Below are 26711 nucleotides of genomic sequence, written 5' to 3'. Positions count from 1 at the left end.
TTTTGTATTTTTAGTAGAGACAGGGTGTTGCCATGTTGGCCAGGCTGGTCTCAAACTCCTGACATCAAGTGATCCACCCACTGCAGCTTCCCAAAGCGCTGGGATTATAGGTGTGAGCCACTGAACCTGGCCTGTAATTCTTATCTTTATGATAAATTCCCTTTTAAGTAAAAAACCTCAGAGAAGTCACAGGGTCACAGGGTGGACACTGTACCTGAGTGAATGCAGACACAAACATGTTAAATTTCTGATGGACACCCTGTCAAAAACGAAACACAATTCTTGTCAATTACAATGTGAGTCAAGGCCACAATCGGATTGATTGGAGCAGAAGGTATGCACAGCTATTTGATAACTTGCCTTTTGAATGAAATGCACTGGTGCACAAAATGCAAGGCTGCCCTTAATGGTAGGAAACCTAATTTTCGGATGATTTTCTCTTACACTTTGATTGATGTTTTTGCAGCTAAGCATGCGTCACTGAGAACGGAATCTCTAGGCCAACCTCTAATCGACGTAGACGATGAAGAAATGGACAAAGAGATTTCAGAAAATCTCCCTTCCAAAGTAAGCATGGCTCTTTGTCCTTGTTGGAGGGGTAATGGGGACCCCTGACGCCCTCTAAAATTCAAGGTAACTGACACAGCCCCATCCAAGGGATTTATCATGTTGGAATGGAGATTATAGGATCCCAAGGCCATCCTCAGATTCAGTGATTGGCTAGAAGGACTCACAGGACCCAGAAAATCTGTTATATTCATAGTTATAGTTTATTACAGGGAAAGGATGCAAATTAGAATCAGTAAAAAAACAAAAAAACAAAAAAAGGGACACAGGACAGTGACCAGAGGAAAACAGGCACAAGCTTCCATATGTTCCCTCCCAGTAGAGTTTCATGGACTGCACTTAATTCTCCTGGTAGCTGTGAGTGACAACACGCATGAAGCATTGCCAACCAGAGAGACTCACCTGAGCCTTGGTGTCTGGGGCTTTTACTGGGGATCAGTCACACAGTCACGGAGCATCCACGTGGCTGACCTTAGTTACTCCGCTCCCCTTCATCTCCAGCCCTCACCAACACCCTAGAGGTTGAACTGATGCTGTATGACTGGGGCCCCAGCAAACAAAAACAGGCATTCACCAAAATCATATTGTTCGCATACAGCTTCAGGCATGGCCCAAGGCTGTAGGTAAACAAAGACTCCCATATTAGGCAGGATATTCCAAAAGCTTGGAAGTTGTCACCCCAAGAGCCAAAGGCCAGTTCTGAAGACATTTGGCATCTGTGGGGTTTGGACAACACAGGCCTGCTAAATGAACCCTGTTCTGTGAAAACCCCAAGGTTGGTGTTTAAGGCTAGGATGTAAGCATTCAGCCTGGTCTATGCTTACCAAAATCATGCTTCATTGCTTCATATATATGTCCCATCTGCAAAACAAAATTCAAGCTCCATCTGGACCTTTGCCAGGTCGGTTTGTTTAGGTGTTGCTGCACGGGTTGGTCAATAGAGGAGTCAGGCTGAGAGCTCAGAGTCTAGGTGAGTTTAGCTCCTGTCCTTAGCTGGTACCCACTGTGTGGCTGTGGCTGCATTGTCAGAACATGAGACCAGCCATTGTGTTGAGAGGAGAGCTTAGGTGTACTTGATATTAGGGTCTTTAGGTGAATGGATGTATCACAAGAATGAATGATTTTGTTCCCCATGTTTCAGAGAATTGTGAAGCACATTGTGGAAAAGATGCATCTCCACATGCTCTGTGCCCCTCTTCCCAAGGAGTTCCTGGACCAAAATGTGGTGTTTTTTCTCAGAAATACCAAAGGTACATTTCTGGCACGTGTGTGCGTATGTGTGTTGAGGGGGTGTGGTTGTGCATGCACTTGTTCACTCTTTCTGTTTGTCTTTTTGTGGTTATCTTTCACTTATGCCAAGCTCTCTTTCTTTTCCATACTGGGTTCTTATATAGTCTTCTCAAAGCTAATTTCCAGTAAAGAAGTGTTAGATATAAAGAAATGTATTCAACCAATGATAGTGCATGTCTGCACATATTTGGAGAAGGTGTGAAGACTGAAACTTGTGAAATAATGGCTTCAGTGGGTATATTTGTTGTGTGTGTTTTGTTTCCCAGTTAGATCAAGGGAACAGTCCAAGTAACCTTTAAAATGTTTACCATGGTGATTGATTTTTGGTCAGGTAGAGTAAATACATATCAAATAAAACCTTGTTTGTTGGAAGGGTAGATGTTACCAAGTAGGTCTTTTCAAACAACCCATGACTCAAAAGATGCTTTGGCAATGAATTGAGGAAGACTTGCTGGGGAGTGAAGACAGGCAAAGCTAGTGCCCAAGCCAGTTTGGATGATTGTAACAAATTTCCATAGGCTGGGGGGCTTCACCAACAAACATCTATTTCTCACAGCTCTGGAGGCTGGGAAGTCCAAATCAAGATGCTGGTGGATCTGGCGTCTGGCAAGCGCCACTTCCTGGTTCACAGATGGTGCTTTCTCCTATCCTCCTATGGTGGAGAGCCGAGAGAGAGAAAGCAAGCTCTCCTGTCTCTTCCCATAGGGACACCAATCCCATCGTGAGACTCCACCCTCATGACCTAGTCACCTACCAAAGGCCCCACCTTCTAATGCCTTCGCCTTGGGGATTTAAGCTTCAACATGTGGATTTTGGGGTCATTCAGTGCATAGCAGCAAGGAATCCAGCCAACATTTCTAGACAACCCAAATAATTTCTGGTTTTGGCCAGTGTTAGATACTCCAACCAGATCAGCGAATGTGTGCAGCTCTTGTGCGCTGTTCATACCAATCCGTGAACCACAGTGCATCGGTATCCATTTCAGCTTCTCATGGGCCCTCAGATTTGTTTAAACACAAATAGGGGATATTCTGAATCTGTAACCAGAACATTCCTTATAGCAACTTGGGAAGAAGGAGAAGATTCCTGTTCTCTTGGAACTGTTAACTGTTGGCTGCTCTCTCCCCCACTGACCTTACATTCTACACCTGTTTTTATTTAGAGGCAATCTCTGAAGCTACCGACATGAAGGAAGCTATGGAAATTATGCCGGAAACACTGGAGTATGGAATTATAAACGCTAATGTGCTCCATTTTCTGAAGGATATTATATGTCAGGTAAACATGGAGAAAGGAAGAAATTCTAGTACTTCTGAAGTTGAGGTCATGTGGTTTTTTTATGCCACAAATAAGTAGTGGGCAGCTCTTCTGTCTCAGGTGCTGTTATGGGCACTGAGGGTCAAGCAGTGGACAGGACAGTCAATGGCCCTGCTCTCTAGGAGCTTATGTAGGGAAAAGACATGGCACATAAGCACATCTATGAGAAAATACCAGGCGCTGACAAGTGGCGTGAGGAAAATAAACCCTGATATGAGACAGAAATGGGCCATGCACACTGCATGTGTGTGCAGAGGGCATGGTGAGGAATGGTCTTGCTGAGGATGTGATGTCTAAGCTTTCTTTTTTATTTTTATTATTTTTTGAGACAGGGTCTCTCTGCCATCTAGTCTGGAGTGCAGTGGCACAATCACGGCTCACTGCAGCCTCAAACTCTCAAGCTGATCCTGCCTCAGCCTCCTGAGTGGCTGGGATTATAGGCATACACTACCATGCCTGGCTCATTTTTGTACTTTTTGTAGAGACAGGGTCTCACCATGTTGTCCAGGCTGGTCTCCAACTCCTGGGCTCAAGCAATCTGCCTGCTTTGGCCTCCCAAAGTGCTGTGATTACAGGCATGAGCCACCATGCTTGGCCTGAGCTTTATAGACCAAAAAAATGAAAAACTCATCAGCAGGCCTTTTTCATGAATGATAAGTTATTAGGGAAATGCACTAGGGAAGGAAGGAGGAGGTGATATTGAACTGAGACCCAAATGAGGCCAAGGCATCAGACACGATAGGATGTGGAGGAAGAGCATGCTGGGCAGAGAGAACAGCAGGTGCAAAGGCCCTGAGGTAGGAGCAGCCTCTGCTTGGCTCAGTAGCAGGAGGATGGCCAGTGTGGCTGGAGAGAGGGCTGGAAATGAAGGCAGGTTTAAGCAGGGGAACAACAGGATCTGGTTTGCATTTTACCTCTGGCTATTATGGGAAAACATATTGCTGGGGTGGAGGGGAAGGAAAAACCAAATAGAAAGCCATGGAAGAGCCCAGGTGGAGGGCTGTATGAGTCCATTTTCATGCTGCTATAAAGAACAACCCGTAATTTATAAAGGAAAGAGGTTAAATTGAGTCACAGTTCTGCATGGCCGTGTAGGCCTCAGGAAACTTAAAATCATGGTGGAAGGGGAAGCAAACACATCCTTCTTCACGTGATGACAGGAAGGAGAAGTGTTGAGGAAAGAGCGAAAAGCCCCTTATAAAACCATCAGATCTCATGAGAACTCACTCACTATCATGAGAACAGTGGCATGGGGGTAACCTCTCCCAGGATTCAATTACCTCCCACCAGCTCCCTCCCATGACACGTGGGGATTATGGGAACTACAATTCAAGATGAGATTTGGGTGGGGACATGGCCAAACCACATCAAGGGTGATGGTTATTTAGGCTTCAATCAGGGGAGGGAGGGAGAAGCAGACAGTGTGAGGAATGCCTTGAGGATCAGGCCATGGGACTTGCTGATGACCAGGATTTGGAGGCTTTGAAAAGTATCACAAGAATAGGGAGTACAAAAAATGACTCTTGGTCCCAGCACTTTAGGAGGGTGAGGCGGGAGGATTGCTTGAGACTAGGAGTTTGAGAACAGCCTGGGCAATGTAGCAAGACCCCATCTCTAAAAAAAAAAAATTTAAAACAGAATGACTCTTAGGATTTGGATCTGAGAAACTGGGAGGATGGTGAAGTCATTACTGAGATGGAGGATGGGGAGAAACAGATATGGAGAGAAACTCGAGTGTTGTATTTTGCATGTTAAGCACAGGTGGCCTCTTAGACATCCAAGTCAAGGCGTGAAGCAGGACGTATGAGTCTGGAGCTCCACAGGGAACTCAGGGCATCCGTCTAGCAAATATTCATTGAGCACCTACTGTATTTCATAGCAATGAACAACTGAGACAAGGTCTCTGCCTCATGGAGCTTTCATTCTAGATGGGAAGATGTACATTAAGCAAGATCAATGAGAAAATATATAGTGTGTTAGATAGCTACAAGAGGTAGGGAGAAAAATGAAACCAGATAGGGAAGAAAAAGGAAACAAGGGGGATAGGGAAAGCTGATAGGGAAAGTTGATGATAGGGAGTTGATAGGGAAAGTTGATAGGGAAAGTTGATAGGGAAAGTTGATAGGGAAAGTTGATAGGGAAAGTTGATAGGGAAAGTTGATGATAGGGAAAGTTGATAGGGAGAGTTGATAGGGAGAGTTGATAGGGAAAGTTGATAGGGAAAGTTGATAGGGAAAGTTGATGATAGGGAAAGTTGATAGGGAGAGTTGATAGGGAGAGTTGATAGGGAGAGTTGATAGGGAAAGTTGATAGGGAAAGTTGATGATAGGGAAAGTTGATAGGGAAAGTTGATGATAGGGAAAGTTGATAGGGAGAGTTGGATAGGGAAAGTTGATAGGGAAAGTTGATAGGGAAAGTTGATAGGGAAAGTTGATGATAGGAAAGTGATAGGTAAAGTTGATGATAGGAAAGTTGATAGGGAAGTTGATGATAGGGAAAGTTGATAGGGAAAGTTGATGATAGGGAAAGTTGATAGGGAAAGTTGATGATAGGGAAAGTTGATAGGGAAAGTTGATAGGGGGAAAGTTGATAGGGAAAGTTGATGATAGGAAAGTGATGATAGGGAAAGTTGATAGGGAAAGTTGATAGGGAAAGTTGATAGGGAAAGTTGATAGGGAAAGTTGATAGGGAAAGTGATGATAGGGAAAGTTGATAGGGAAAGTTGATAGGGAAGTTGATAGGAAAGTTGATAGGGAAAGTTGATAGGGAAAGTTGATAGGGAAAGTTGATAGGGAAAGTGTGATAGGGAAAGTGATAGGGAAAGTTGATAGGGAAGTTGATAGGGAAAGTTGATAGGGAAAGTTGATAGGGAAAGTTGATTATAGGGAAGTTGATAGGGAAAGTGATGATAGGGAAAGTTGATAGGGAAAGTTGATAGGGAGAGTGATAGGAGTTGATAGGGAAAGTTGATAGGGAAAGTTGATAGGAAAGTTGATGATGGGAAAGTTGATAGGGAGAGTTGATAGGGAGAGTTGATAGGGAGAGTGATAGGGAGAGTTGATAGGGAGAGTTGATAGGGAAGTTGATGATAGGGAAAGTTGATAGGGACAGTGATAGGGAAAGTTGATAGGGAAAGTTGATAGGGAGTTGATAGGGAAAGTTGATAGGGAAAGTGATAGGGAAAGTTAGGGAAAGTGGATAGGGAAAGTTGATAGGAAAGTTGATAGGGAAAGTGATGATAGGGAAAGTGATAGGGAGAGTTGATAGGGAGAGTTGATTGATAGGGAGTTGATAGGGAAAGTTGATAGGGAGGTTGATAGGGAAAGTTGATAGGGAAAGTGATGATAGGGAAAGTGATAGGAAAGTTGATAGGGAAAGTTGATAGGGAAAGTTGATAGGGAAAGTTGATAGGGAAAGTTGATAGGGAGAGTTGATAGGGAAAGTTGATAGGGAAAGTTGATGATAGGGAAGTTGATAGGGAAAGTGATGATAGGGAAAGTTGATAGGGAGAGTTGATAGGGAGAGTGATAGGGAGAGTTGATGGGAAAGTTATAGGGAAAGTTGATAGGGAAAGTTGATAGGGAAAGTTGATGATAGGGAAAGTTGATAGGGAGAGTTGATAGGGAGAGTTGATAGGGAGAGTTGATAGGAGAGTTGATAGGGAGAGTGATGATAGGGAAGTTGATAGGGAAAGTGATAGGAAAGTGATAGGGAAAGTTGATAGGGAAAGTTGATGATAGGGAAAGTTGATAGGGAAAGTTGATAGGGAAAGTTGATAGGGAGAGTTGATAGGGAGAGTTGATAGGGAAAGTTGATGATAGGGAGAGTTGATAGGGAGAGTTGATAGGGAGAGTTGATAGGGAGAGTTGATAGGGAGAGTTGATAGGGAGAGTTGATAGGGAAAGTTGATAGGGAAAGTTGATGATAGGGAAAGTTGATAGGGAAAGTTGATAGGGAAAGTTGATAGGGAAAGTTGATGATAGGGAAAGTTGATAGGGAAAGTTGATGATAGGGAAAGTTGATAGGGAAAGTTGATAGGGAAAGTTGATAGGGAAAGTTGATGATAGGGAAAGTTGATAGGGAAAGTTGATAGGGAAAGTTGATAGGGAAACTTGATAGGGAAAGTTGATGATAGGGAAAGTTGATAGGGAAAGTTGATAGGGAAAGTTGATGATAGGGAAAGTTGATAGGGAAAGTTGATAGGGAAAGTTGATAGGGAAAGTTGATAGATAGGGAAAGTTGATAGGGAAAGTTGATAGGGAAAGTTGATAGATGGGGAAAGTTGATAGGGAAAGTTGATAGGGAAAGTTGATAGGGAAAGTTGATAGGGAAAGTGATAGGGAAAGTGATAGGGAAAGTTGATGATAGGGAGATTGATGATAGGGAGAGTTGATAGGGAGAGTTGATAGGAGAGTTGATAGGGAGAGTTGATAGGGAGAGTGATAGGGAAAGTTGATAGGGAAAGTGATGGATAGGGAAGTGATGATGAGGGAAGTTGATAGGGAAAGTTGATAGGGAAAGTTGATAGGGAAAGTTGATAGGGAAAGTTGATAGGGAAAGTTGATAGGGAAAGTTGATAGGGAAAGTGATAGATAGGGAAAGTGATAGGGAAAGTTGATAGGGAAAGTTGATAGGGAAAGTTGATAGGGAAAGTGATTGATGGGAAAGTTGATAGGGAAAGTTGATAGGGAAAGTTGATAGGGAAAGTTGATAGGGAAAGATGATAGGGAAAGTTGATAGGGAAAGTTGATGATAGGGAGAGTTGATGATAGGAGAGTTGATGATAGGGAGAGTTGATAGGGAAGTTGATAGGGAGAGTTGATAGGGAGAGTTGATAGGGAAGTGATGATAGGGAAAGTTGATGATAGGGAAAGTGATAGGGAAAGTGATAGGGAAGTTGATGATAGGGAGAGTTGATAGGGAGAGTGATAGGGGAGTGATAGGGAAAGATGATAGGGAAATTGATAGGGAAAGTGATAGGGAAAGTTGATAGGGAAAGTTGATGATAGGGAAAGTTGATAGGAAAGTGATGATAGGGAAAGTTGATAGGGAAAGTGATAGGGAAAGTTGATGATAGGGAAAGTTGATGATAGGGAAAGTTGATAGGGAAAGTTGATAGGGAAAGTTGATAGGGAAAGTTGATGATAGGGAAAGTTGATAGGGAAAGTTGATGATAGGGAAAGTTGATAGGGAAAGTTGATAGGGAAAGTTGATAGGGAAAGTTGATGATAGGGAAAGTTGATGATAGGGAAGTGATGATAGGGAAAGTGATAGGGAAAGTTGATAGGGAAGTTGATAGGGAAAGTTGATAGGGAAGTTGATGATAGGGAAAGTTGATAGGGAAAGTTGATAGGGAAAGTTGATAGGGAAAGTTGATAGGGAAAGTTGATGATAGGGAAAGTTGATAGGGAAAGTTGATAGGGAAAGTTGATGATAGGGAAAGTTGATAGGGAAAGTTGATAGGGAAAGTTGATAGGGAAATTGATAGGGAAAGTTGATAGGGAAAGTTGATAGGGAAAGTTCATTGATAGGGAAAGTTGATGATAGGAGAGTTGATAGGGAGAGTTGATAGGGAGAGTTGATAGGGAAAGTTGATAGGGAAAGTGATAGGGAAAGTTGATAGGGAAGTGATGATGGAGAGTTGATAGGGAAGAGTGATAGGGAGGTTGATAGGGAGAGGATAGGGAGAGTGATGATAGGGAAAGTTGATAGGGAAAGTTGATAGGGAAAGTTGATAGGGAAAGTTGATGAGGGAGAGTGATAGGGAGAGTTGATAGGGAAGAGTTGATAGGGAGAGTTGATGATAGGGAGAGTTGATAGGGAGAGTGATAGGGAGAGTTGATAGGAGAGTTGATAGGGAGAGTTGATAGGGAAGTGATGATAGGGAAAGTTGATAGGGAAAGTTGATAGGAGGAAGTTGATAGGGAAAGTTGATGATAGGGAAGTTGATAGGGAAAGTTGATAGGAAAGTGATAGGAAGTTGATAGGGAAAGTTGATAGGGAAAGTTGATAGGAAAGTTGATTGAAGGGAAAGTTGATAGGGAAAGTTGATAGGAAAGTGATAGGGAAAGTTGATTGATAGAAAGTTGATAGGGAAAGTGATAGGGAAAGTTAGGGAAAGTTGATGATAGGGAAAGTTGATAGGGAAAGTTGATAGGGAAAGTTGATAGGGAAAGTTGATGATAGGGAAAGTTGATAGGGAAAGTTGATAGGGAAAGTTGATGATAGGGAAAGTTGATGATAGGGAAAGTTGATGATAGGGAAAGTTGATGATAGGGAAAGTTGATAGGGAAGTTGATAGGGAAGTTGACGGGAAAGTTGATGATAGGGAAAGTTGATAGGGAAAGTTGATAGGGAAGTGATGATAGGGAAAGTTGATAGGAAAGTTGATGATAGGGAAAGTGATAGGGAAAGTTGATAGGAAAGTGATAGGGAAAGTTGATGATAGGGAAAGTTGATAGGGAAAGTTGATAGGGAAAGTTGATAGGGAAGTGATAGGGAGTGATGATAGGGAAAGTTGATAGGGAAAGTTGAAGGGAAGTGATGATGGAAAGTGATAGGGAGTTGATAGGGAGAGTTGATAGGGAGAGTTGATAGGGAGAGTTGATGATAGGGAAAGTTGATAGGGAAAGTTGATAGGGAAAGTTGATAGGGAAAGTTGATGATAGGGAAATTGATAGGGAGAGTTGATAGGGAGAGTTGATAGGAGAGTTGATAGGGAGAGTTGATAGGGAGAGTTGATGATAGGAGAGTTGATAGGGAGAGTTGATGGAAGAGTTGATAGGGAGAGTGAGTAGGGAAAGTGATAGGGAAAGTTGATAGGGAAGTTGATGATAGGGAAAGTTGATGATAGGAAAGTTGATAGGGAAAGTTGATAGGGAAAGTTGATAGGGAAAGTTGATGATAGGGAAAGTGATAGGGAAAGTTGATATGGAAAGTTGATAGGGAAAGTTGATGATAGGAAAGTTGATAGGGAAAGTTGATAGGGAAGTTGATGATAGGGAAAGTGATAGGGAAGTTGATAGGGAAGTTGATAGGAAAGTTGATGATAGGAAAGGTGATAGGGAAAGTTATAGGAAAGTTGATAGGGAAAGTTGATTGATAGGGAAAGTTGATAGGGAAAGTTGATAGGGAAAGTTGATAGGGAAAGGTGGGGCTTTTGCAATTTTAGATAGGGTGGCCAGGAAGACTTCACTGAGAAGATGTGGATAAAAAAGTCCAAACCAATATAATATCCTCTTTTGCTTGGTCTATTGCAGTAGCCTCTAAAAAGTTCCCCCAGTTTCTGTTCTTACCCTCTACGCTACATTCTCCACATGCAGCAGAGTGATGCTTTAAAATATGGGCGTCGGCCGGGCGTGGTGGCTCAAGCCTGTAATCCCAGCACTTTGGGAGGCCAAGACGGGCGGATCACGAGGTCAGGAGATCGAGACTATCCGGGCTAACACGATGAAACCCCGTCTCTACTAAAAAGTACAAAAAACTAGCCGGGCGAGGTGGCGGGCGCCTGTAGTCCCAGCTACTCGGGAGGCTGAGGCAGGAGAATGGCAGGAACCTGGGAGGCGGAGCTTGCAGTGAGCTGAGATCCGGCCACTGCACTCCAGCCTGGCGGCAGAGCGAGACTCCGTCTCAAAAAAAAAAAAAAAAAAAAACACACAAATAAAATATGGGCGTTATCAGCACAGAGATGGTATAAAACCAAGGGACCAGGTGGAACAACAAGGGAGGGAATAGAGATGGAAGAGATGAGGGGAGAAGAAAGTTAGGACATGGGTGATCCAGAAGCCAAGAGAAGGTGGTGCTTCATGGAAGAAGGGAGGGGCCCGCTGTGCCACTTGCTGCTGGAGGTCAAGAAGGCACAGGCAAAGAAGAGCAGGAGGGCTTGGCCCTGGGTGATTTCCATGTGAGCAGTTCTGGGGATGGGAGCAGATGAGGTCGCACTGAGAACAAGTCGCCCTGTGAGTTAGGCTGTGGGGCCTTCCCACTGAGCTGCCAGCACACAAGGGACGTTCCACCCGAAGATACCCTCCTTCATCGGCATGATGTCTTTTCCTGGTGTGACTTTGGAGGACTCAAGAACATTGGCTACCTTCTTATTTATTTATTTATTTATTTTTATTTTTTGTTTTTATTCATTTATTTTTGAGACAGGGTCTCATTCTGCCACCTAGGCTGGAGTGCAGTGGCGCAAGCATGGCTCACTGCAGGCTTGACCTCCCAGGCTTAAATGATCACCTCAGCCTCCTGAGTAGCGGGGAGGCTCACTAAAAATTAGCCAAGTGCACGCCACGCCACAATCCCTGGATGATTTTTGTATTTTTTTTTTTAGAAACAATGTCTCAGTATATTGCCAAGGCTAGTCTCAAACTCCTGGGCTCAAGTGATCTGCCCACCTCAGCCTCCCAAAATGTTGGGATTGCAGGCATGAGCCACCACACCTGCCCACGCTGGCTACCTTCTTATGCAAATGGAACTTTCCATTCTAAATAACATCAACCCCATCTCTACCAAAAATAAAAAGAAAAATCTGCTGGGCACGGCTGTGGGTGTCTGTAGTCCCAGCTACTCTGGAGGCTGAGGTGGGAGGATTGCTTGAACCCAGGAGTTTGAGGTTGCAGTGCATGGTGGTCATGCCACTGCACTATAGCCTGGGTGACAGAGAGATACTCCATCTCTTAAAAAAAAAAAAAGAAAAATAAATAAAATAAGATAACATCAAAACATGATGTGTAATTAATTATTCGTGGTTATATGCATTATGACAACCAGAGTCATGTCTAAAGGACACAGGGCTCAACTTGAAGAGGCTCATGCCAGCCACAGATGGGACATTTTGACCTTCAGTAAGGATAAAATTGCAGTGGATTGAAGCATAGAAAATATATTCAAATACGGCCGGGCGCAGTGGCTCATGCCTGTAATCCTAGCACTTCGGGAGGCCAAGGTGAGTGGATCACCTGAGGTCACGAGTTTGAGACCAGCCTGATCAATATGTTGAAACCCCCGTCTCTACTAAAATTACAAAAATTACCCGGCTGTGATGGCGGGCACCTGTAGTCCCAGCTACTTGGGAGACTGAGGCAGGAGAATCGCTTGAACCCAGGAGGTGGAGGTTGCAGTGAGCTGAGGTCATGTTACTGCACTCCAGCCTGGGCAACAGAAAGAGACTCTGTCTCAAAAAAAAAAAAAAAAAAAAAAAAATATATATATATATATTCAAATGCACGAGTTAAAAGAGTCTTACTCTTGAGACGGAGTTCTTACTCCATTGCCCAGGCTATAGTGCAATAGCACAATCACATCTCACTGCAGCCTTAAACTCCCAGGTTCACGGGATCCACCCATCTCAGCCTCCAGAGTAGCTGGGTCCATAGGTGTGCACCACTAAGACTGTCTATTTTTTTTTTTTTTTTGAGGTGAAGTCTCGCTCTGTCGCACAGGCTGGAGTGCAGTGGTGTGATCTCAGCTTACTGCAACCTCTGCCTCCCGGATTCATGACATTCTCCTGCCTCAGTCTCCCGAGTAGCTGGGACTAGAGGCACCCGCCACCACACCTGGCTAATTTTTTGTATTTTTAGTAGAGATGGGGTTTCACTGTGTTAGCCAGGATGCTCTTGATCTCCTGACCTCGTGATCCACCCACCTCAGCCTCCCAAAGTGCTGGGATTATAGGTGTGAGCCACTGCACCCGGCCTAACTTTTTTTTTTTTTTAATTGTAGAGATGGGGTCTCCCTATGTTGCCCCGGCTGTTCTCAAACTCCTGGGCTCAAGAGATTTTCCCGCCTTGGCCTCTCAAAGTGCTGGGATTATAGGCATATAAGCTACCATGCCCAGCCTTTCAAATCCAATGAATTTATAATGATCTTTAAAGGTCCTGATGGATCACTTCTGGAGGATGATAGGGAACCACTGTACTATTTCAAAAATTGGGCAAACAAAGGCATTTATGGTGCCTTCCCCATATGAAATGTACGAGATCATCTAGTAGTAGCTGTGAGAGGCGTCTCTATATCAGCATCTCAGCTAATAAACAGACATTTTAGAACATTTCAGTTTTGGAACCCCCACTTGATTAATAGACCTGGGGGTGGGAGGAGAGAGAGACAGAGAAAGAGGGAGAGAGAGAGAGAGAGAGAGGAGAGAGAGAGAGAGAAGAGAGAGAGAGAGAGAGAGAGAGACAGAGAGAGAGAGAGAGAAACAAAACCCAAACCCAAACCAAGAATTTGTTTCCTGATGGAAGAAACACCAGTCATATTTTGGTCAAGTCTTTGGTCCCAGCTGCCAATGTGCAGGAAATACACATCATGGAGGAAGTCTGGCTGCACAGTGAGTGTGTCGTCAGCAACATTTGGATTGGTCAGCTCTACTAATCCAACATTCTGGGTTCTTCAGTATGTTGCAGGAAATACATATAGATTCAAAGAGTCTTAAAAGAGGTATCAAAATTTTAGGAAATAATAGGCAAAACTAAACAACAAAAACAAAATTCAGCCAACCAACCAACTCAATCAACCCACAGGCATTTATAGATCACTTTTTATGTGGTGGGGGCTAAGTTGTTTGGTAATTGTATTCCAGTGACTTCATAAATGTGTGCTTCTGTCTCTAGCTACATTTCAAAGAAACTATGTCCTCAAGAACTTAATTTACAAGAATAAGATGGTCCTGAGCTGATGGTTTAACACACAGTTTCTTACCTCCCTGTGCCAGTTTCCCCTCCCTCCCTCCTTTCTTTCTCTCTCTCTCTCTTTCTTTCTGAGACAGGGTCTTGCTCTATCGCCCAGGTTGGAGTGCAGTGGTGCGATCTCAGCTTACTGCAAACTGCCACCTCCTGGTTCAAGCAATTCTCCTGTCTCAGCCTCTCGAGTAGCTTGGACCACAGGTGCGCACCACCACACCCAGCTAATTTTTGTATTTTTAGTAGAGATGGGGTTTTACCATGTTGGCCAGGCTGGCCTTGAACTCCTGATCTCAAGTGATCCACCAGCCTCGGCCTCCCAAAGTGCTGGGATTACGGGCATGAGCCACCGCAGCCAGCCCCCTGTGCCACAGTTTGTAACTTCTCAGTTACTGGTGGTATACTCAGTTACTGGTGGTATACTGGTGGTAAACAGAAATAACAGTACTATTTTTGGGGCAGTCGTGTCAGGCCTGGTTAAAATTGGTGCCCTTGGATCACTTTGTCAAATGTAATCTCTCTGTCTTTAGGTCTGCGCTCCAGGTTTGAGTGCTTTTCACTTTGCATGTTTGTATCTCAATATAAAAGAATATTCAGGCCAGGCACAGGGGTCACACCTGTAATCCTAGCACTTTGGGAGGCCAAGGCGGGTGGATCATGATGTCAGGAGATTGAGACCAGCCTGGCCAAGATGGTGAAACCCTGTCTCTACTAAAAATACAAAAATTAGCTGGGTGTGGTGGCGCGTGCCTGTAATCCCAGCTACTCGGGAGACGGAGGCAGAAGAATTGCTTGTACTGGGGAGGTGGAGGTTGTAGTGAGCCAAGATTGCGCCACCGCACTCCAGCCTGGTGACAGAGCGAGACTCTGTTTCAGAAAAAGAAAAAAAGAATATTCAAAACCAGAGGCAATTTAAATACATGAATTATTGAAAATGACATCATATGATGTATTTCATAAAATTGGCATTGCAGGTTTTTTTGCCAGCATTGTCCTTCAATCAGCACAGGACAAGTACAACTGTGGGAGTTACATCTGGAGAAGGCGTTGATTCCTCTGAGTACGAATCAGACCTGCCGCCCATGCCTGGGGAGGCAGTAGAATATCACAGTATTCAATTAATACGGGATGAATTTCTAATGAATGTGCAGAAATTTGCAAGTAATATTCAAAGAACCATGCAGCAACTTGAAGGTAAGGTTTCATTTTCCTCCTTTTTAGTTAAGAATGATTAATTTACTGGAGTTGGGATTACAGGTGCATGCCACCATGCCTGGCTAACTTTTACAACTTTTTTTTTTTTTTTAAATAAAGACGGGGTCTCAGTTTGTTGCTCAGGCTGGCAAAAATAATTTTAGCACAGGATTTTTTTTTTTTTTTTTTTTTTTTTTGAGACGGAGTCTCACTCTGTTGCCCAGGCTGGAATGCAGTGGTGAGATCTCGGCTCACTGCAACCTCCACCCCCCGGGTTCAAGGGATTCTCCTGCCTCGGCCTCCCGAGGAGCTGGGATTACAGGCACGCACCACCACACCCAGCTGATTTTTGTATTTTTAATAGAGACGGGGTTTTACCATGTTGGCCAGGCTGGTCTTAAACTCCTGACTTCAAATGATCCACCTGCCTCGGCCTCTCAGAGTACTGGGATTACAGGTGTGAGCTGCTGTGCCCGGCCTAGCACACGATTTTGAATACATTTTTCTTCATTGTTTTCTAGTAGTCAACATCCAGTGATAAGAAACTGAATGTTCTTCTAATTTTTCTCCCCTCCCCCTTTTACACGCTTTTAAGACCATCTGGTTATCCCTAGTGTTTTGATGTTAGGATGACGGGTCTGTGTGATGTTAGGATGACGGGTCTGTGTGATGTTAGGATGACGGGTCTGTGTGATGTTAGGATGGCGGGTCTGTGTGATGTTAGGATGGCGGGTCTGTGTGATGTTAGGATGGCGGGTCTGTGTGATGTTAGGATGGCGGGTCTGTGTGATGTTAGGATGGCGGGTCTGTGTGATGTTAGGATGGCGGGTCTGTGTGATGTTAGGATGGCGGGTCTGTGTGATGTTAGGATGGCGGGTCTGTGTGATGTTAGGATGGCGGGTCTGTGTGATGTTAGGATGACGGGTCTGTGTGTGGTCCTTTTTCCATTCATGTTTTAAACACTCAGTGGGTGTTTTCAGTCCAAAGACTGAAACATTCTCTTGACATTTTCCTCCACTATTTGTTTTCTCTTGCTGAAATTCCTGCTGGATGCATGTCTGGAGATTCTATTTCTTATCTTTTCTCTTGTATTTTTCATCTTTTTGTCTTTGTATTCTTTCCTGGAGTGTTCTTCAACTTCTATGTTACCAACATTTGATTGCCAGTCATATCAGCTATTATATTTTTAATTTTTAAGATCTCTTATTCTCTGATTGTATTTTTTTTTCATAGCATCCTGTTCTTGTTTGATGGATGCCATATGTCTCAAATCTCTGAGACAAATAGTTGGGCTTTCCTTTTGGAAATGTTCTCCTTTTGCCCTGCCCTGCCTCCCCTCCCCTCCCCTTTTCTTTCTTTTGTTTTCTTTCCTTTCTTTTTTCTTTTCTTCTTTTTTTTTTTTTGACAAGGTCTCACTCTGCCACCCAGGCTGGAGTGCAGTGGCACAAACATAGCTCACTGCAGTCTCAACCTTCTGGGAACTCAGGCAATCCTCCCACCTCAGCCTCCCAAGTAGCTGGGATTACAGGCGCACACCACCGTGCCCAGGTAATTTTTGTATTTTTAGTAGAGAGGGGGTTTTGCCACATTGGCCAGGCTGGTCTCGAACTCCTGACCACAAGTGATCTTCCTGCCTTGGTCTCTCAAAGTGCTGAGATTACAGGTGCGAGCCATCATGCCTGGCCTGTTCTCCCTTTCTTTACATTATCTCAGTTTCCCCTGATGTCATTTTTCCCCTGATTTATCTTTGACTGACTGTTTCAGGCTAGTGGTTATAATATCTGCTGGTTCTTTGTTCAAGTTTTAAAAAATTGAAGTCACTAGGTTGTAAACTCAGGAACATCTTAAATAACTAAGTCATTCTGATCAAGCTTAACGCTGGAACAATTATCTAAAATATTTGAATTACATTCTAATGAAAGAGAATGAGATACAGACATTATCAGGACAGGGGATGCATCAGATCTTATTATACTGATGAAGCTTGAGAGAAGACCCAGCCGGTGATCTTGAATGTTTTTCTTTGTAATCATTTTTCCTGAACGAGTGACTGACTGATCGCTTTTATTTTCCTAGGTGAGATCAAGTTAGAAATGCCAACCATCAGTGTGGATGGAGAGGTGTCCGACCTGGCAGCTGACCCGGAAACTGTTGACATCTTGGAGCAGTGTGTGATAAACTGGCTGAATCAGATATCCATAGCGGTTGAGGGCCAACTGAAGAAGACACCTCAGGTAGTTTGTGTAGGGCTTTCAGAGAGCCCCGATCCAGGTCATGCTTACCATGCTGGGAAAGAGCCCAGAGTCTGGGGTCTGCATCATCTGGCATCTTTTCTTACTGTTTTATGATTTCCTTAAGCCATCAAAATAAACACACCCAAAATATCATTTCTGAGCTTTCTGATGTTAATGTGCTACCAGGTTACTGCCTGGATTGATAAAGATAACACTTTAGATCAGTCAGGAAGCTTGGGCTGCCCAAAACAGGAAACCCAACTCAGTTTGATCAACTAAGAAAGCAAATTCCTTGGCTCACATGATGGAAAAGTCCAGAGGTAGGGTTACCTTCAGGTCCAGTTTGATCAGGGCTCTGGCTATGTTTCTCTCTAAATCTCTCAGTTCCAGACTCCTTTCTAGGGGCTGGGGAGCTTCATTCCTTAGGCTGGCTTCCTTGCAGCAGTTTCTGGCCTCACATCTGTACACCTCATTGTCTGGAGAAAGGCAGAGGGTGTTTCTAGCATTCCCAGCTGGATCCCGGAGATTCACTCTGATTGGACCACCCTGGGTCAAGAGCCCACCCCTGAAGACCCTGAAGGATTGGAACAGTTGGACAGAAAGGAACGGATGCTGAGAAACCACCAAAGTGTCCGCTCCGCACTAATGATGAGAGTTCTTTGTGTGTTCATTTCACCTCTCAGGGTAAAGGCCCTCTGGCTGAAATTGAATTCTGGAGGGAAAGAAATGCAACCTTAAGTGCTCTGCATGAACAAACAAAGCTTCCAATAGTCAGAAAAGTCTTGGATGTGATCAAGGAATCCGACTCCATGCTTGTGGCTAACCTGCAGCCAGTGTTCACCGAGTTATTCAAGCTCCACACAGAGGCCTCAGACAATGTACGCTTTCTCTCCACCGTGGAGCGTTATTTCAAGGTACACTGGGTGTGCTGCGCTTTGCAGTCAGCTCTGTCAAAGGGATTTCCTATGATTTAATTTCCCTTTTAAAAATGTTCAGCATTTGGCCAGGAGAAGTGGCTCACGCCTGTAATCCCAGCACTTTAGGAGGCTGAGGTGGGCAGATCGCTTGAGCTCAGGAGTTTGAGACCAGCCTGGCCAACATGGTGAAACCCTGTCTCTCTAAAAAATACAAAAATTAGCTAGGTATGGTGGTGTGCACCTGTAGTTCCAGCTACTTAGGAGGCTGAGGTAGAAGGATTGCTTGAGCCTGGGAGATGGAGGTTGCAGTGAGCCAAGATTGCGCCACTACATTCTAGCTTGGGCAACATAGTAAGACCCTGTCTCAGACAAAAACCTCAGCATTTCAAAACTGTGATAAAATAGACATGACATGATATTATCATTTTAACCACTACTAGGCGTACAGTTCAGTGGCACTAAATACATACACAATGCTGTGTGTCCATTACACTATTTCCAAAACAGTTTCATCTTCCCAAACTGGAATTCTGTGTCCATTAAACACTAACTCCCCCTTCTTCCTTACCCTAAGTTCCTGGTAACTTCTGTTCTCCTTTCTGTGTTTGTAAATCTGACTACTCTAGGGACTTCAGATAAGGGGGGTCACGCAGGACTGATCCTGTGTGTGGCGTCTTTCATTCAGCATCATGTTTTCAAGGTTCACCTGTGTTCTAGCTTGGAGCGTGTTAGTGCTTCATTCCTTTCTATGGCAGAATCATATTTCATAGCATGGATAGACTACATTTTGTTCTCTCTTCATCAGTGGGTGAGCATTTGAGTTGTTTCTGCATTTTGGCTATTATGAAGAATGCTGCTACGAACATTCTTGTACAAGGATTTGTGTGGATGTATGTTTTTAATTATTCATGTATTATGCATAGGAGTGGAATAGCTGGGTCATATGATAACTGTTTAACCTTCTGAGGAATTTCTAGACTGTTTTCCAAAGTGGTTGTCCCATTTTACATTCTCAAGAGAATACACGAAGGTTCTGGTTTTTCCATATCTTCACCACCACTTGTTATTGTCTTTCTGATAATAGCCATTGTGGTTTAATTTGCATTTCTTTAACAACTAGTGAGACTGAACAACTTTTTATGTACTTAATGGGCTTCTTGTCAATTTCATATTGTTGGTGAAATGTCTGTTTTAATCTTTTGCCCATTATTTATTTGAGTTATTATTATAAGACATTAAAAAAAAGTCTGCTCACCTGGGCAACATAATGCAACTCCATCTCTACAAAAATAAAAATAAAAAATTAGCTGCTGTAGTGGTGCATGCCTGCATTCCCAGCTTACTTGGGAGGCTGAGGTGGGAAGATCACTTGAGTCTGGAGGGGAGTCGAGGCTGCAGTAAGCCATGATTGTGCCATTGCATACCAGCCTGGGCGCCAGGCTTCGTCTCAAAAAAAAAGAAAAAAAAAAACAAGAGTGAAACTTCTTGCATGCTTACTGTTTTATGAAACTATTTGGACCCCAAGGCTAAGGGCTCTTGTGTGGCTCTCTCCTCTCTTGGTCAGAACATAACGCATGGGTCTGGCTTCCACGTGGTCCTGGACACCATCCCCGCCATGATGAGTGCTCTGAGGATGGTGTGGATCATCTCCCGGCACTATAACAAAGACGAGAGGATGATTCCGCTCATGGAGCGCATCGCCTGGGAAATCGCCGAGAGAGTCTGTCGAGTGGTCAACCTGCGGACTTTGTTCAAGTAAGAAGCCATAGCTTTCATTTTTTTGTTTTGTTTTCACTTTTAACTTTTTAGAACTTAAACAGCTCTATTGAGCTATAATTCACATATAATTCTCTCACTTAAAATGTACAATTCACTGGCTCCTATGGCCAGGCGCAGTGGTGCACGCCTGTAATCCCAGCACTTTGAGGGGGCCAAGGTGGGCAGATTGCTTGAGGCCAGAAGTTTGAGACCAGCCTGGCCAACATGGTGAAACCCCATCTCTACTAAAAATTCAAAACTTAGCCGGGTGTGGTGGCGCATGCCTGTAATCCCAGCTTCATAGGAGTCTGAAGCATGAGAATTACTTGAACCTGGGAGGCGGAGGTTGCAGTGAGTGGAGATCACACCATTACATTCCAGCCTGGGTGACACAGCGAGACTCTGTCTCAAAAAAAAGGTACAATTCACTGGCTTTTAGTATATTTGCAGAATTGTGCAGCCATAACCACTACCGATGTTAGAACATTTTCTTCATCCCTCAAAAGAAAACATGTGCCTTTTAGCAGTCACTCCCCACCTCTCCCTAATTGCCCTAGTCCTGGGAACCATACAGCGTGGGGTCTTTTGCATATGAATGGAATCAGACACTCCGTGACTTTTATGTCTGCCTTCTTTCACTTAGCATCATGTTTTAAAGGTTCATCCACATTGTAGCATGGATCAATGCTTCATTCCTTTTTATGGCTAAATCATATTTCATTGTATGGAGATATATTTCGTTTCACGTACATTTATGTGTGTGTGTGTACACACACATATACATATATATCTATATGAAATTTTGTTTTAACTGCAACGTTCTTCCCCAGTTGTACCTGGAGAGACTGAGGCTGAGGTGGAACCACCTTTGAGGGTGTAGGGATGATGGAGGATGCTAAGGGAGACAGATAATTTTTTTCACTTTCTTAAAAAATATCTATATAGATGAGACCAGGCGCGGTAGCTCACGCCTGTAATTCCAGCATTTTGGGAGGCCAAGGTGGGTGGATCACTTGAAGTCAGGAGTTCAAGACCAGCCTGGCCAACATGGTGAAATCCTGTCTCAACTGAAAGTACAAAAAATTAGCTGGGTGTGGTAGTGGGCGCCTGTAATCCCAACCACTCAGGAGGCTGAGGCAGGAGAATCGCTTGAACTCAGGAGGTGGAGGCTGCGGTGAGCCAAGATTGCGCCTATGTCTATATCTATATCTATATCATCTAGAGATCTATCTAGATAGATAGATCTATCAGGATGTCTATGTAGATCTGTCTGGATAGATAGATCTATCAGGATGTCTATGTAGATCTATCTAGATAGATCTATCAGGATGTCTATGTAGATCTATCTAGATAGATAGATCTATCAGGATGTCTATGTAGATCTGTCTATATGTTTCTAGATAAATATCTATATTTACCTCTATCCATACAGATAGGTACCTATATCTCTATCCATCTATACAGATAGGTATCCATGTCTATGTGTGTGTATTTATATAGATAGCATATAAATGGAATCAGACACTGTGTGACTTTTTATTATCTATAGATAGATATCTATATCTATATGTATCCATATCTATATATATAGACCGATCTCTATCTACCTGTATAGCTAGATCTCCATTTATATCTATCTGCATAGGTGAATTAGTTACCCAAAGGGAGGCATTGTCCTGCGCCCTGTTGCAGCTGCCGCTGTTGACCTCTGGCCTGGGGCCAAGGCCGCCTGCCCCTTCTGGTGTAGGGAGCGAGGTCACCAGGTGGCCCCGGCCCTGCACGCTGGCTGGCGGCTGCCGCGGGAACCTCGCCGCTTGGGACTCCTGCCCTTGCACATGGGGCAGGGCAGCCTCTCGCCTGCTGCACCTTTTCCGATGAGGCTGTGAACCCGGTGGGGGGCGCCCGTGTCAGAGTTTCCCGGGACACTGGCTCCCCAGCTGGGTAGCGCAGCTGGGACCCGGAGCTCCACCCTCCTCCCATCACGGCATCTCTTGGCTTCGCAGAGAAAATCGAGCGAGTGCCCAAAACAAAACCTTGGACGCCAGGAACACCCTCAAGCTGTGGAAAAAGGCCTATTTTGACACCCGGGCCAAGATAGAGGCTTCGGGGAGGGAAGCTCGGTGGGAGTTTGACCGGAAGCGGCTGTTCGAGAGGACGGATTACATGGCCACCATCTGCCAGGACCTCTCCGACATTCTGCAGGTAGGGGCTGGACGAAGGCCGGCAGAATTTGCCCCATGGAAGGCAGTTGGCGTTTGACAGTGGCCCTCTCCGTGTCAGGTAGGAGCTGGGCGTCAGAAAGGGCCTGGCAGGGAGAAGCCCTTCAAAGAAAGAACATACGGAATATACTAGAATGGAGCAGAATGGACCAGAGTACACCAGAGCTTTGCAACTTTTTGTTGCTTTCCTTGACATTCCTCCCTACCCCTGCTTTTTGGCTTTCCTTTGACCTTTTTTTTTTTTTTTTTTGAGACGGGGTCTCGCTCTGTCGCCCAGGCTGGAGTGCAGTGGCCGGATCTCAGCTCACTGCAAGCTCCGCCTCCCGGGTTCCCGCCATTCTCCCGCCTCGGCCTCCCGGTAGCTGGGACCACAGGCGCCGCCACCTCGCCCGGCTAGTTTTTTGTATTTTTTAGTAGAGACGAGGTTTCACTGGGTTAGCCAGGATGGTCTCGATCTCCTGACCTCGTGATCCGCCCGTCTCGGCCTCCCAAAGTGATGGGATTACAGGCTTGAGCCACCGCGCCCGGCCTCCTTTGACCTTTTTGGCCACTCCTTCTCCCTGTCTTTTGCAAAGCTCCCCTCCTCTGTCTTCTCCTTAAATGTTGGAACCCCTCGGAGGCCAGTCTGAGACCTCTCTTCCCTCTCTCCCTAAGCCAGGCCCAGTCTTCCCGGAACTCCATGAATGGACAAAGTGCTGAGTGGCCAACTGAATTAGCCACGGCCCTTGTCTCCTGAAGGTTCACCCACCCCTTCATTCTAAATACATTCATGGAGAACTCACTGTGTTCTGGGCACTCAGATGTCTTGCTGCTAGAGGAACCACAGTGAGTGCAAAGCAGGGCCGGCTGTGGTGTGGTAGCGACCCGCACTAGAGGGAGGTGATGCCCTGTGCTTGGGGCAGGAAAAGAAATGCTGTAAAAAGAATTCAGGTAGGCTAGGCATGATGCATGATGGCTCACACCTGTAATCCCAGCACTTTGTGAGGCTGGGGTGGGAGGATCCCTTGAACCCAGGAATTTGGGACCAGCCTGGGCAACATAGCAAGACCCTGTCTATAAAAAATACAAAAATTAGCCAGGTGTGGTGGTGCACACCTGTAGTCATAGGTACTCAGGAGACTGAGGTGGGATGTTGGCTTGAGCCTGAGAGGTTGAGGCTGCAGTGAGCTCTGGTCATGCCAGTGTACACCAGCCTGGGCAACAGAGTGAGACCTTGCTTCAAAAAAAAAAAAAAAAAGAATACAAAACACAAGGCTTTTTTTGGCTGGGTGCAGTGGCTCACATCTATAATCCCAGCACTTTGGGAGGCTGAGGTGAGTGGATCACAAGGTCAGGAGTTCAAGACCAGCCTGACCAACATGGTGAAACCCCGTCTCTATGAAAAATACAAAAATTAGGCCGGGCGCGGTGGCTCAAGCCTGTAATCCCAGCACTTTGGGAGGCCGAGACGGGCGGATCACGAGGTCAGGAGATCGAGACCATCCTGGCTAACATGGTGAAACCCCGTCTCTACTAAAAAATACAAAAAACTAGCCGGGCGACATGGCGGGCGCCTGTAGTCCCAGCTGCTTGGGAGGCTGAGGCAGGAGAATGGCGTAAACCCAGGAGGCGGAGCTTGCAGTGAGCTGAGACCCGGCCACTGCACTCCAGCCTGGGCGGCAGAGCGAGACTCCGTCTCAAAAAAAAAAAAAAAAAAAAAAGAAAAATACAAAAATTAGCTGGGTGTGGTGGCGGGCGCCTGTAATCCCAGCTACTTGGGAGGCTGAGGCAGGGGAATTGCATGAACCCGGGAGGCAGAGGTTGCAGTGAGCTATGCCACTGCACTCCAGCCTGGGCGACAGAGCGAGACTTTGCCTCAAAACAAAAACAAAAACAATTTAACCTCTATGTGGAATCACCGTAGCTAGTGTGTGCATGGGTATTTCGTTGTTACCAGAACAGTGGAAACGCTGCACAGAACTACCTCAGTGGTTTATCATCTCACCTCTTTTTTTTTTTTGTGAGACAGAGTCTCGCTCTGTCACCCAGGCTGGAGTGCAGTGGTACGATCTTAGCTCACTGCAACCTCTGCCTTCCAGGTTGAAGTGATTCTCCTGCCTCAGCCTCCTGAGTAGCTGGGATTACAGGCATGCACCACCATTCCTGACTAATTTTTGCATTTTTAGTATGGACGGGGTTTGCCAGGCTGGTCTTGAACTCCTGGCCTCAACTGAAATGCCCACCTCAGTCTCCCTGAAGCACTTTCCACTGCAAATGCAAAGGCCCTGAGGCAGAAAGGGACATGGCCTTGGAGGAAGGCGTGGGTGGCTGCAATGCGGGGAGGAACAGGCAGGCGCAGACCCGGATCTATCCTATGTGCCTTGGGCATAGTACTGAAGGGCTTAGTCAGGGAGGAGGTTACTGTGTGACATGATTCTTGCCCCAAGGTCAATCTAGATATGCTATCCATTTGTAGTTCTAATATTCACAGGAAAACCCGTATGTAATCTCCTCATTGTTCCATTTGATTGGACAGGTTTTGGAGGAATTTTATAACATATTTGGTCCAGAACTAAAGGCAGTGACGGGGGACCCCAAACGCATTGATGATGTCCTGTGCAGGGTGGACGGCCTAGTCACCCCCATGGAAAACCTGACCTTTGACCCCTTCAGCATCAAGTCCTCTCAGTTCTGGAAATATGTGATGGATGAATTCAAGATTGAAGTTCTGGCAAGTGACACATCCATTGAGTCCATCTGGGGAATGGACACCATGTTTTCTCTGTGTTAAATTTGTTGGGTTATTTGGTGATGCTTAGAGTCTTTTTTTTTTTTTAAGTCACAAGTAATACCTGCTTATTAATTGTAAAAAACAAAAACAATACAGAAGTGCATCAGGTAAAAATGAACATTCCTCAATCTTCTTTGTCCCCACACCGATTCTCCATATGGGATAAGTTTAAGTTGAGCTAGACACAGTAGCATTTCTACAAAGTTTGTTTTGTCCAATACAAGTTCACCTATCTAGGAGTGAAGTTAGGTGAACTTCACTACAAACCAGATATGGCAAGAGAATCACAAAGCACCCTGTGAGGTTTTGCGAATTGTGTTTTGTCAGAAGGCTGAGGGCATGGAGAGCCAATTGGAAACAACCTTTGGGATTGGGGAAGCTTTGGACGGGGGAAATGAGGATGAGGAAGGAGGCTGAGACAGCGGAGGGGGTTTCAAGTGGGAGGAACAGTGTAAATGAAGGTGACAGACCTGAGAAAAACAGGAATTGTCCGAGGCAGAGCAAACAGAGGGGTTTGGCGTAACACATATGGGTAGTAGAGGGAAATCAAGCTAGAAAGGTGGGTTGGGTGAATAATTGGTGATGAACAAAGAGGACTGGAATGAGGAAGGAGACTTACTTCAGTAGGCAATAGGGCACCGTAGAAGGTGGTTGACCAAGGAATGATATAGCCAGAATTATAGGTCAGATGTAGCAGCTCATGCCTGTCATGCCAGCACTTTGGGAGGCCGAGGAGACAGGATTGCTTGAACCCAGGAGTTTGAGACCAGCCTGGGCAACCTAGTGAGACACCCGTCTCTACAAAAAAACTTAAAAAAAAAATTAGCCAGGTATGGCGGCTCCTTCCTGTAGTCGCAGCTACTCAGGAGCTGAGGTGGGAGGATCCCTTGAACCTGGGAGGTCGAGGTTGCAGTGAGCTGGCTGAGATCACACCACTGTACTGTAGCCTGGGGGACAGAGTAAGATTCTGTCTCAAAAAAAAAAAAAAAAGAAGTGAAAAAAACAAAACTAAGGTTTATACTTCAGGAAGATTTTTCTGGCTACAGCATAGGCTGCTTTGGGCTAGGGAAAACAGAGAGTGGGGAGATGATATAGGAGGTGATAATCTGAGGTGCTGGGGAGGCAGAGTCCAGCAGAGAGAGGCTGCAGCTGAGAATCAGATTTCACTTCCCACAGCATGAAGAGTGACCCATTGTGAAGAGTGACTGAGACTCACCTTTTCAGTCTCATATAGGAAGCATGATTAGGAGCATCCCTATTTATGTCTTACACAGTTGTTTTTATAACCTCACAGCATCTTTTTATATGGAAAACCCTAGACAGTTCTACTTGGTTATATAGACATTGCCATGTTAACTGTATCTAATTTTATCAGCTGCTACTTTTTTTTTTTTGAGATGGAGTCTCGCTCTGTCGCCCAGGCTGGAGTACAGTGGCAAAATCTCGGCTCACTGCAAGCTCCGCCTCCTGGGTTCACACCATTCTCCTGCCTCAGCCTCCCATGTAGCTGGGACTACAGGTGCCCGCCACCACTCCTGGCTAATTTTTTGTATTTTTGGTAGAGATGGGGTTTCACGGTGTTAGCCAGGATGGTCTCGATCTCCTGACCTTGTGATCTGCCCGTCTCGGCCTCCCAAAGTGATGGGATTACAGGCGTGAGCCACCGCGCCCAGCCTATCAGCTACTATTGTAAGTGTTACTTGCTTTTTCAGTTGAAGCTTTTTGATTTTCTTTTATTATCTTTTATTTTTTAGAGACAGGGTCTT

The 26711-nt window shown here is 44.9% G+C and overlaps 1 protein-coding gene across 1 annotated transcript in view; it reads left to right on the top strand.

Annotated features, from left to right (window-relative positions):
• DNAH10 (dynein axonemal heavy chain 10) overlaps window positions 1–26711 on the top strand; it is a 188383-nt gene that overhangs the window by 11021 nt on the left and 150651 nt on the right. Inside the window, exons 3-11 of the mRNA XM_033220158.1 lie at window positions 467–567; window positions 1709–1817; window positions 3020–3135; window positions 14828–15047; window positions 17124–17281; window positions 17965–18195; window positions 19763–19953; window positions 21960–22158; window positions 24691–24885. Coding sequence (XP_033076049.1) covers window positions 467–567; window positions 1709–1817; window positions 3020–3135; window positions 14828–15047; window positions 17124–17281; window positions 17965–18195; window positions 19763–19953; window positions 21960–22158; window positions 24691–24885 — 1520 coding nt within the window. The remainder of the gene's footprint in view (window positions 1–466; window positions 568–1708; window positions 1818–3019; window positions 3136–14827; window positions 15048–17123; window positions 17282–17964; window positions 18196–19762; window positions 19954–21959; window positions 22159–24690; window positions 24886–26711) is intronic.

The sequence above is a fragment of the Trachypithecus francoisi genome, unplaced genomic scaffold (assembly GCF_009764315.1).
Source record: "Trachypithecus francoisi isolate TF-2019V2 unplaced genomic scaffold, Tfra_2.0 Lachesis_group11, whole genome shotgun sequence".
Taxonomy (NCBI): Eukaryota; Metazoa; Chordata; class Mammalia; order Primates; family Cercopithecidae; genus Trachypithecus; species Trachypithecus francoisi.
The sequence above is the reverse complement of the archived record's forward strand: the minus strand, read 5'-3'. Positions and strand labels throughout refer to the sequence as shown.